Genomic DNA, 11,894 nt, shown 5'->3' with positions numbered 1-11,894 from the left:
TTAAATTTAACACGATTTGTTTACTGCATCCCTAATGAACACCTGCAGACACTGTATAGAATGCACAGCACAGTCTCATCCTGCGGTTCTATATTTGCCCTGTGTTACTAAGAAGATCAAGACACAGGATGCAGGGGGTTTCCTCTCTGTGTTTTCCTCCATTCGTAGCGGTCAGTCATTGGCACCCGGCGGTTTAATTGAGGAGGAAGACACTGGCAGTGCTGATTGCAGAGTGCTAATGCCGGCAGCGGCGATCGGAGCTGTGCTGCAAGCAGCCGGCCTCCCCGCGTGTGTTCCTGCGCAGAAGCGGCAGCAATGACGTTGCCCTCGGTGAAACACCTGCAGCCCCTGCGCGAGTGTGTCGCCCTCTCGGCTATCGTGCGGCAGAGCAGAGCCCAGCCCCTCGGACAGATGAAAGGAAGCTCGGGCTCGGCGATTACCGATCAGTTAGCCAGACGGGGATGTCGGTGTGAGGAGTCGGGTTGCAGTGAGCATTTGTGTCTGACCTACGCAAGGCTCTATAAAGAAAAAAGAAAACAGTGTGTCTTTTTTAAACATCCATGCACTCCGCTGCACGGAAGGACCCCACACTCCCTTTTTCAACAGATAAATGTATAGTGAGACAAGTACCGTAATTCTCAAGTGTCCAGTAATATCTCCAGAAGAAGTCTCTCTGCTAAATGACTTACCCTTGATCGGTCCGCAGGTGACCACTTCCAGGGCATCATTAACGTAAGCTTGCAGTTCTGATCAGGATGATACGCAGGGAGAGGGTTCTCTGGGTTGGGGGGCAGCCATGCTGTCTCTCTGTGTTCAGGGCAGCGTGAGGAGGGGAGAGTGGCAGTAATCCTCTTCAGCTGGTACCTTCACCCAGCCTCGCGGCGCTGCCCTGCCCCAGCAGCCCGGATTAAAGTGTCATGGGAAAGGCCGGGGGGCTTCGCGACACCCCGCCATCGGCCGCTCATGCCGAAAGGGGCAGGCCCAGGGCTAGAGGAGGGAGGGCGATGGAGCGGCTGGGGGGTCCAACAAGAAGCAAACCTGTCAGATAGGGGCTAGTAGTGAGGGTGAGAAGAAGACTCGAGCGTATTGTTATCCCTTCACCTCTTCGACTTCAGAAATGCATGTGGTTTTACTGGCAACTAAAAGCAATTGGAATGTGCTACTTGTCTTCAGCTTCAGAAATATGTAGCTCTTCGTGCTTTTTACAGCTGATGTTCAAGCTGTAAGGCAAAATTTTACTTCTGACATCCATTAATAAATGCATTTTTTTTGTTTATTAAGTAATTTAATTTCATGTCGCAAGATAATTATTATGTATGTAGCAAAGGCTATAAATGTTGTACATGACAGTAACTATTTCTGAGTGCAGATAAGTGGAGATTAGAGGGGCAGCAGAGTGTGGTTGGGGACACAGACTTGGAACGTGCAGGTTAGCAGACCAAACCCCACTGGGAGTCCTGCTGCAGTGTCACCTGAGCAAGGAGCTTAACCTGGATCTCTATAGTTAAAAGTCCTCTAAAAAAGATTGTCAGTACAATAACATAATATAGTCAATCATTAAAAAGCAAGGCAGCACAATTGACAACAGTTCAGATTTTAATAATGTTAATGTATTTAACTGTAATTTAACCTTTTACTTAATACTTTTCTCTAAAGTATCTAATAAAGATGAATTTGTTCAATTAACTATTTGCACATTAATACAGCTGGGTAATTTTTCATTAGACAGGATAGGTGGCCATTCAAACTTGGGCATTTCTAATGCAAGACAACGGCGCTAAGCACTATGCTACCTGCCACCCCGCAGATCAAAAGTGAATAAAACTTTTTTAATGATTGAGAGAAAATCAAATTTGAGTTTAATATACACTCCGTTCTATTTACGCACATATGTAACAGAAATTTGTTAGATATTTTACATTGATAACTGCTTTTTGATTATCCCCATGAGCTGTAGTGCATGTATGACAACATTTCAGAGGAAATCACTCTGTGCTGGTTGTATATCTTGCAAAATTTATCATGAGAAGGCATTACCAAGCAAATGACTCGTTTTAAATATAGGGCACATGACTTTGTCAAATGGAGCTTTAAGGAGACAAGTTGAAATACTGTGGCTGCGTGGCAAACAGTTAGCATGATCTAATACTCAATTTTATCCCTAATTTAGGGCCCTGAGTGAAATGTGGTGGCTCACCTGTCTAAGGCAACATTTACAAGAAACTTAAAGGGCTGGGGTTTGATCAATGAGACTAATTTAAGTGCAATGCTTTGCAGCACAAGGGAATTTCCATCCCCGCATCAAGAACTCCTGCCTGTGATTACCCTGATCGGAGGCCAACAAAAACAGATGTCAGACACAGCAAAGATGTAATATTCCCATAATAACATCCAGGCTTTGGGGAGAAGGGGCTTTATCTTCCAAAGAATGGTGGTTGATCAAATGAGCCCCACAGTGCCTCGGCCGTCTTTCTAAACTGTTCAAAATGAGTTTGAAATCCAGCTCTTAGGGTGTGCTTGCCAGTTGGTCACACACATTCACGCAGAGGGGGAGTTTGGCCTGTAGGTACGGTGACTCCACTCCGACTTTCAGCAAACAACAAGAGTTATAAATTTTAAAAAAGATACGTCACCAAAAGCATGTTGGGGCACCACTTACACATTTCACCCTCAACTACGGGGAAACAATGAGGTCTCTGGGATAAATGCTGCAATTTTCCATAATTGTTAATGAGGGGAAAAATGCCACAGCATGGACAATTTCGAAACTAGATACAAAGGCACCAAAGGCAGCATAAATTCTAAAGGATTCTGAAGGAGTGGCAACATTAAACAGTTGAACTTGTTTGGGATTAAATAACATTCTAGACAGCAAACTGAAAATACTGAATCACCTCTTCATAACAATATGAAGTGAATTTAATTCTAAACCCTTCATAGAATTGTATTTTTGTCTATATATTTTCCTTAATTAACAACTGCAGCATGAAAGATGTTTAACACATAACGGGAAAAACTGGGAAAAGATGTCACATAATCCACATTGGCAATCACAATATGGTTTCATTTATGAAAATTAAACCATTTGTACACATTGTAATTATATAAAAGAGGCAACAAATACAAATAAAACTTAACACATCGTGTAACATAAGACAAAATTCAAGACAGTCAGCATAAGTAGAACATGTTGCATGTTATTTTCTAGTGAGGCTTTGGATGTTTGTGTTCAACAACATGTTTCAGAAATATTGCATTTACCCAAAGGTATATGGTTTTATAATATGAAAACAGAACTAATTTAGGACTGGGCAGTAAGTGCTTATTAATATTCCAGTATTTACAACAGGATCCACTTGCATTTTCTTACAGCAGTAAGCACACAGACAAAGAACCACTGGCCTTTCCTAGACCAGTGGTATTTTCCCCTCAACATAAAACATGAACCTTAGAGCAGCATATGAATCAGAAGAAGAGTGCATGTGCACAGTGCAGTGCAACAGACACTGACACAATAAGAGAGCGCAGTGGTAGCATTGCCAGTAATCTGAAAAATTCAATTACTCAGCCTTTTGGCAAATATATGGATAACTAGTCTCTGCCAGCCTTCAGCATAATCCGGGAAAGGATGGTCATCAGTCTCTGTTCATTCCAACACAGCTTGTAGATCGTAAGTGTTGCACTGGGGGGTCAAGTCTCTGGGATCTGAACTCAAAGGCTCATTTGAGTTCATGACTTCACAGACAGTCCCTGGGAAGTTCTACAGCCACAGACCAATGACGGAAAGACTCTTTCGGCAATCAAGTGACCAACAACAAAGCAAGTAACCAGTGTGCCCACTTCAGCCAAACAACCTTATAAAAAAATGTTCTTAGGCACGATTGGAGGTACAACTGTGTCATTATTGGATGGATGTTATATCCTCAAGTACAGAAAATTAGTATTTTTTCCTCCCTGTTTCTGCTTACCTGTTGCACCAATCATGCAGGTAACAGATAATTCAACTACAGACAGCCATTTCACTTTCAAATCAGTGTGACTGGAGGAACCACAGAGCTCCTACATTGTTCCTCATTGGTCACATTCACCATTTCACTGTTCCATTAGGTCTCCCTCTCAAACAATCTCTCTAGTAACTTCACCACACCATTCCCTATAACCATGAAAATGCCTTTAAACCTAAACCTTTATCTTAAAAGATCTGACTGGCATTTACCTTTCTTGCATTGTTCACCCCAGTATTTATTTTCCATTCCTTTTTTTCCCTGGTTGCTCAATTTCCCCCTTCCTCCTCACTGTCTGTCCCCGGCAGCATTCTTTACCCTATATGCACTTTGTTTTCTAGCAGTTTTTCTTTCATTTGTTCTGTTAAACTTTTCAACCGGTATAAACCTCATCTTTCCTCTGTATTTTGATACGTGTACACCACCTCATCTAAGTTTTGTTTACATGCACCATCTCTTTCAGTAATTTTTCCCCACTTCATTTCTCATCTCCTTGTTTTCTTTGCAGCATCACACCTCCTCTCTCAGGATTCTCACAGCTGTTCCATCTTTTCCTTGTCCAGTGTATTTTTTTCTCTCAGGTGCACACAATCACTTTCCAGTTTTGCTTATAACTCCTCCTCTCAGGGTCGTTTACGGGTATACAGCTCCTCGTCTCAGTTTTGTTAAGAGGTCTACACCTCCTCCACTCAGTGCTGCTTACAGGTGTACACCTCCTCCTCTCTCAGGCAGGTCTGGCACTCCACATGGCAGCACCAACGCACCTGACAGTGGCATGACAGGGCAGTGTGGCGCAGCGCTGTGTTATAGCCCCGTCCACAGCACAAGCTCTGGCAGCTGGTGTCCTTGGAGCAGGGGCGGCCGCCTGTTCCCGGCGAGTAGCGTGATGGCCGACAGAAGCTGGGAGAGTCCTCCAAGTACACCAGGTCAGTGGGGCGAGGCCCTTGGCCATGACGACGGGAGCCCGCTAGCTCTGCTTCGCCGGTGGCAGCATTGGTGACGCTCAGGACACGCACAGCTGAGTCATAGCGATACTTCAGCAGCCGGCCTGTGTCATGGAAGGGTGAGAGCTGCTTCCAACAGGTCCGCACAGCACAGGAACCAGACACCCCATGGCACTTACAAGTGGTCTTCAAGCCACTCTTAACTGCCTGTAAAGGCCAGAGAAAGAGCAAGGGACATGTCACTCACTATTAAAGTTCAGATCATTTGTGTCCATCAAAGGAACTACTTACCTATGTTGATCAGTATCATGGATGCCATAGGTTGGTTTAATTTAGATCTTAATTGCTTTGTGTGCAGTATATATCCACCCTGCATCTACACTTCCTCCTTAACACAGATGCGCTATTGTGACAGGTCATGCCAGATAAAGAAATCTTATGTTGTAACTTTATTAATTTGTTATTATCTTACTCATTATTTTAAGTTTATCAAGGAATCAACACCCTGATACCAAGAGGACCTAGTCACTCCCTATGCTGCCACTAGAGTGCTTCTTCACCTCTGACCACTTGGTGGTCCTAGTCAGAAGGGGTCCAAAACTGAATATCTGTAGGTTCTCAGTTCTGGTACTGATGTGGTGGAATGAGCTCCCTCTCTCCCTCAGAGCTTCAAAATCTTTTCCAGCCTTCAGAAAGGGTCTTAAAACACATCTCTTAAAAATCCATTTCTCTCCTGATCTCTTAAAAGCTACAAAAAATTTGCACATCATCTGTCATGATTTTTGCATTTGTTGTCTGACGCTCTGTTCTACGGGTGGCTATTTGAGTAATGTCTTAACTCTAATAAAAAAATGTGACTGTACGTGTCCATATCTAAAGTCCTTGTACCGAAATGCACTTTCGTATACCTTGAATTACATGTTCAAGTGGAGAAAAGAGACTGCTTATGAATAAATGTAAATTTAATGCAAATGTAAAGGAATATCAATTATAAAGGAACAGCAGCAGGATTCTGCACTCAGTTACCATACGGGCAGTCACATGTTAGATAGGTCAAGTGCGCAATATACGATCACTTGGTCATGTGTGCTTGGACAAGCCACTGCAGGTTGTGTGTTGTGCCAATTAAGAGTTCACCTCACTGGGAGAAATAGCAATGGAGCGGTCAGCTAGAAAGAGTGCTAGTGAGGATGGGGGCCTAGGACGGGTCATGTGGCAGGGGTGTGACTCCAATGGCAAAGGGGCAGGAATGGCCTGGGGCAGCAAGGGTGTTTGTGTGTGTAAGCGAAGAGGTCAGTGGAATTCCACCCTGTGCAGGTATGAGGCCCCAGGCCTCTTCCACTCTAAACAGGCACATAAGTAGCCACCTACCGCCTTGCTTCTGCCAGCAAGTGTGGGCTTATTATCTTCATACCACAATGTGTTATCTGACCTGATTTCAGTGGGGGGGGGTCAGAGATAAGACTGTTTGTTTTTACTTCTCATTTGTTTCAGGTTTGTTTTTTTCTGGATGTACAGAAGATATTGCCAGTTAGGTATTGTTCCACATCTCTAAACGAGGAACTGCCAAAGGGCTAACTGTGACATGGAGTTAAATGTCTGAACGATGGTCTGATGCTAGGAAATAAGGAGCCCGGAGCTCTGCCTTCAAATCAGATAATTGTTACATACAGCACAGATTTATTAAGCATGCAGGGTTACAGCATACCGTATGTGGAAAAAATGCATGTTGGAATATTACAGGGCCACATGTTTAATTGCTGGCATTTCTACAGGGAGCCCTTTAATTTTCCGAGGTTCACATAGCAAGCTTTATCATGCCTGGAAACACCTGGCTCTTGCGAGTCTCTCCCGACCTTGTAGACATTCGCATAGCACTGGCTCCTTATCTGGGAGGGTACAGGAGATCATCCAAGCACATTAACATGTTCTTCCCTGCAAAAACACTACTAATACTTGCTGGAAAACCAGCACGGCTTCATAGGGGCCAAAAATTTTTCAGTTTAACTGAATCAATAAAATAAATGTATTGAGCCTCTTTTTTCACACTGCCCAAAGGTAGCATTCTAAGCCACCTTGGACAGAGGTGTCAGCTAAATCAATAATAATAACCTGAAATGAGCATTTATTCATATTTTTTAGTTATACATTAAATTTAAACATTTTACATCTCTTTAAGTTTGCAACATTAAAACAATGTGTGAAATTGTCATTAACACCTGTCCTCTAATTATGATTGATGAGTCAAGACATACTAGTAATAAAGTTAAGAGTAATTTAGTATAAGCCATTGTGTGGTATTTCCTTAAAATTAAGGCATGACATTGTTAGCATTTAAGGAGTTAACTTATGACTAGAGACTAAAAGAGGTGGGCACTCACACGAACGCCCACGTTGATGTTGTGAGAGTCAATCTGTGCTCTTAGATCCTTGCTGGCCCGCTTCTGGCCCAGGAAGTTCTTTAGGAACTTGGTGCTGTATTTAAGGTTGTCCCCACAGACCCCCCACTGCCAAGCCTCGCGGTGCTGCAGGTCTGGCGAGTCATCACATGTGCAGCGCTCCATGCGGCCAGAGCTGCAGGCCTTGGCCAGCGCGTGCGACAGGGCAGCCGAAGAGATCGCCAGTAGGAATGCAGTCTCCTTGAATCCTGCGAGAAACGTATGGACAGCACGTGGTCAGGCTGGTTGTGCATTGAAGTGTGCAAATCATTTTGAGAATATACTGTCCAACAGTACTCATGGATACACAGTGTTGTATGCATAACTGTTACATAATTACCACCAAGGTATAATTCCTTAGTAAGGGTGTAGGAGTCTGCCCCCCATATTTTTAAAAATAATTACATCCCTTAATTTTCAGAACTGCATTCCCATCTGATATCCAACACATATCCCTAGGCTATAATTCTTTGAAAGCGTTATTAAACGCACTTTTGAAAATTAGACTAAGGGAACAGGATAACTGGAAAATAAAGAACAGACTAACGGTTTAAACCAAGGGTGACAATTTATTTTTATGTAACAAGGTAATTTGTCTCCAAACTAATCTCTCAGATCCATATCCATAAGGATGGCTCCCACTGTTTGTGTAACCAGGAGCCATTACTAGGGTGTATTTTGATCCAATTAATTATTATTTTGACTAGGAAGAGATTTTTCCCAGATGAAAGTGAGGGATCTCACCGCCCTTTTCCTCTGGGATCTGCGTTCTTTTCCAAGCTAAAAATACCACCAGTTCTACGCAGGACCGGCGTACAGGAAAAGAAGGCCTTCAAATCCTTCATTACCTCAAAGTTGGTTTGAATGTGATTCAACTCCCCAGCCATATTTTTGAGCTACTGGAGACACATGAATGTATTTTAATTTCATTTTTTATTTCAAAATGCATTACATTTTGTCACTCAATTTATACATTATGAACAATGGAAAATTGGGGACAATCATTCATGTAATGCCTTTTCTGAAGGAAACCATTACTTTAGAAGATAGGCCAAAAGCCCATTAGTATAATCACTAATCATAAAGCCAGCTTTATGGTACAAGAATCCTTCTTGCTGTACTACACATTTAATATACTTCTCTCCTTCACCAAAATAACTCTGCCTCTCTCCATAGACTGAAGTTCTAAAACCTGGGCATTGAGAAACTACTGACATATTGTTCGCACCTCTCTTTAACACGCTGCCTCGGCCATCCATGCTGCAGTTCCACCTCTCATTGCGGAACTGGTAGCGGCACTCCAGCAGGCTGAGACGAACAGACTCCCTCAGGGTCTCAGCCAAGCCCGGCTCCCTGCGGCAGAGACGCTTCTGCCGGCGGGTCAGAGTGAGCTGCTCGCATTGCTTCAGGTGCGCTTTACCTGAGGGAGGCTCATTGGACATGGGAGCCGGTAAAAACACAAGAGGCTCCCTTCCAGTCAACCTATAAGAGGATGAAGAAGGCCAAGGTGAATTTTATTCATTTGGCAAATAGTTGCTGTAATGTGAATAAGTGGTCAAGATACCAGCATGAGAAAAATTCCTAGTGACCCCAATGTCTCATGTATACTGAGAATAAAAATGTTTGATTTTCGAAAGAATATCAATGAAAATACATGTTTATCGAATCTCCCTTGAAACAAACGATATTTCACAAATTTTCCCTACTCTAAAGTTACTGCTCCAGCATTTTGTACATATCTCATGTTAATTACAATTTTTAAAAGTACACATAATATATTCAACATTCTAAGCAAAGAAAAACAATATGGCTAAACCATTATATAAAAACAGCTAAGATTTTGTTTATTCTCCAATTATAAAATTCTGTGTAAGGAGAAAAAAAATGAAAGAGAACATATTACTAGTCTGAAAAAAATATCAGTAACTGACAGTGTTTAATATATGTAAATTATTATTAGTAAGGGTGCTACTGTTTTTGTAGCATGACTATAAATCGGGAGATGAATATTATAGCATCTTTGTTATATATGACATTACAAATTCGTATTTTTTTTAATGAAGACAGTGGTCGGAAATTGTTTATTTTCTAAAATATATGGATTATGGTACATATCTGGGTCTAGTCAGTTTTTTTTTCCAGCAAACCCGTTTCAGTGTAATTTTCCCCATAAATTCTCGTTCGTTTCAGTGTAAACTTTCTTTAAGTATTTTTAAAGCGTTTAGAGTTCATGTTTAACGCCACCCTATGTTTAGCAGCTAATTATAACTTCAGTAAGTTTGCCAAAAAAAAGGCATTAGACAAAATATGAAATAAGCAAAAAGAAAAAGCAAAGCAGTTGAGGCAAATATGCATTTCAAGGCGAAGAGAATGAACCGTGTGGTAAAATGCTCAGAAATCACTACAGACAGAGTTATTATTATTATTATTATTATTATTATTAATAATAATAATAACAACCATTGTGTGTCAGTAATATGATTCATGTTTTTTTTTTTTTTTTTAAATTTTCTTTTTCCATCATTTCCATCAGTACGGAGCTGTCCTACTGTACAGATGCGGCTTCGTTTCTGACGTACATTCAACATCTCTGAGGTATTTTCACTCACCGAATTTGACAAAAATGGAAAAAAATATTTAAAATGTTAACTCTGTTGCAGTTGTAATTCGGGTTGAACGCAACAGAATGAGAAAACGACACAGAAGTGAGACCAAACCCTCTCTCTGTCCTTCGCTTCAGCACCGAATTTCGCGTCCGAAACAGTGACTCCCCCGCTGCCTCAGTGAGCATCTTTAGACACTTCTGAAGGACTATGGCGGCAGCTACTGAACGTGAGCCGTAAATGTCAATGAAAACTCGGAGACCGTTAAAAGGACGCTATTTTGTTATGTAATTTGACCGTAAGAAGAGGTAAGAACGAGATAAGTGAGGAATGCGACGTGCTGCTGACCCGAAGTAGGCGGACGTGTGCGAGAGCAGCACGCAGAGCACGAGCAGTCTCAGCAGGCGCGCGGTCCTCGGGAGCCCGGGCCACATGGTTCCAGGCGGCCGCCGCTCTTCATGTCGCTCCGTCTCCTGCGCGAAATCAGTCTTCACCTCGTGCCCACGACGCCTCTTAAACGACTCTTAATAGGGGCACGCGCTCATCCCACCGCAGGACAGGTGCGGTCCCCAGAGGGGCGAGGCCTCCGGGGAATGCGCAGGGCTGCCATTGGCCTGTCCTGGAGAGCAGAGCCCCGCCCACACAGTCACTAATAAGCCCCTCCCACTTCAGAGCGACTTCAGGTGTCTCAGTCCTTCGCTGCGGGGCGTGGACAGAACAACTTTATTTTTTTAAATTTTTTTTTAATTTTTTTTTTAACTCTGGGCATTTTGGAGATACAGGTCTTGGAACACCTGCGGTTATTTGCCTTCTCTATATTAGGGTAAGAAAGGAAGTTTTCGACATTTTGATCCTCCTTATTACTCTAATTTCATTACTCAACATAAAAAGCAGTAAAACCAGATCAGCATTTAATAACTCAATGTTGCTGTCACATTGGGGGGGCGCAGTGGGTTGGACCGGGTCCTGCTCTCCAGTAGGTCTGGGGTTCGAGTCCCGCTTGGGGTGCCTTGAGATGGACTGGCGTCCCGTCCTGGGTGTGTCCCCTCCCCCTCCGGCCTTACGCCCTGTGTTGCCGGGTAGGCTCCGGTTCCCCGTGACCCCGTATGGGACAAGCGGTTCTGAAAATGTGTGTGTGTGTGTGTGTGTGTGTGTGTGTGTGTGTGAGAGAGAGAGTGCTTTTCACTGGTAGATGGATGAGTGACTCATTGTAAGCAGTGTAAGAACAAAGTGTGGGCTGATATTACTACAAACTGTTCACTGGAAGTCACTTTGGAGAGAAGCGTCTGCAAACTGATAAATATATAAATAGAGAGGTCAAAAATACCTAAGTCACCACCTCTGCGTCCTTTGGTAGTAAGAGCCATGCCAGTAACATACAGTACACTTTTAATTTGATTTAACTGAGAAGAGATGGATAATCGGGGGCGCGGTGACGCAGTGGGTTGGACCACAGTCCTGCTCTCCGGTGGGTTCAAGTCCCGCTTGGGGTGCCTTGCGACGGACTGGCGTCCCGTCCTGGGTGTGTCCCCTCCCCCTCCGGCCTTACGCCCTGTGTTGCCGGGTTAGGCTCCGGTTCCCCGCGAGTCTGTATGGGACAAGCGGTTCCGAAAATGTGTGTGTGTGTGTGAGATGGATAATCAGTTTGTGGAAATAGCTTCTAAATAATCAGCCGACACCATATAGAAAATAACTAGTTGTTAAGTGTAATTTAATGAGACTGTGATGTATGTGGCATTGTGTCGCAGAGCACCTGGAAAGAGCCATTAGGCATGGGTTTGTTCCCCGTTCACTTTGTATGGAGTTTGCATGTTTTCCTTGCGTGGGCTTGTAGGTGCTCCGGTTTCCTCCCACAGTCAAAAGATATATGATTCCGGCGGACTCATAACCCTACATCACCCATAG

At 43.2% G+C, this 11,894-nt stretch overlaps 1 protein-coding gene across 1 annotated transcript; it reads right to left on the bottom strand.

Annotated features, from left to right (window-relative positions):
• Nucleotides 1-3,118: 3,118 nt before the first annotated feature.
• Nucleotides 3,119-10,518, bottom strand: wnt9b (wingless-type MMTV integration site family, member 9B). The gene is made up of 4 exons (XM_018741938.2): nucleotides 10,338-10,518; nucleotides 8,615-8,868; nucleotides 7,330-7,595; nucleotides 3,119-5,155 (listed from the first exon to the last, which is right to left on the bottom strand). The coding sequence occupies exons 1-4, from the start codon at nucleotides 10,421-10,423 to the stop codon at nucleotides 4,694-4,696; spliced, it is 1,068 nt and encodes a 355-aa protein (XP_018597454.1). The 5' UTR covers nucleotides 10,424-10,518; the 3' UTR covers nucleotides 3,119-4,693.
• Between the last annotated feature and the right edge of the window lie 1,376 nt (nucleotides 10,519-11,894).

The sequence above is a fragment of the Scleropages formosus genome, chromosome 25 (genome assembly GCF_900964775.1).
Source record: "Scleropages formosus chromosome 25, fSclFor1.1, whole genome shotgun sequence".
NCBI classification, from domain to species: Eukaryota; Metazoa; Chordata; class Actinopteri; order Osteoglossiformes; family Osteoglossidae; genus Scleropages; species Scleropages formosus.
This window is presented reverse-complemented; position numbering and strand designations above follow the sequence as displayed.

Coding starts and splice junctions, on each gene's coding strand:
- wnt9b (XM_018741938.2), bottom strand. CDS start 10,423: ATGTGGCCCGGGCTCCCGAGGACCGCGCGCCTGCTGAGACTGCTCGTG. Junction 7,596..8,614: donor AGGCAGCGTGTTAAAGAGAG/GTGCGAACAATA, acceptor CGTTTCTCGCAG/GATTCAAGGAGACTGCATTC. Junction 5,156..7,329: donor ACATCAACGTGGGCGTTCGT/GTGAGTGCCCAC, acceptor TGGCCTTTACAG/GCAGTTAAGAGTGGCTTGAA.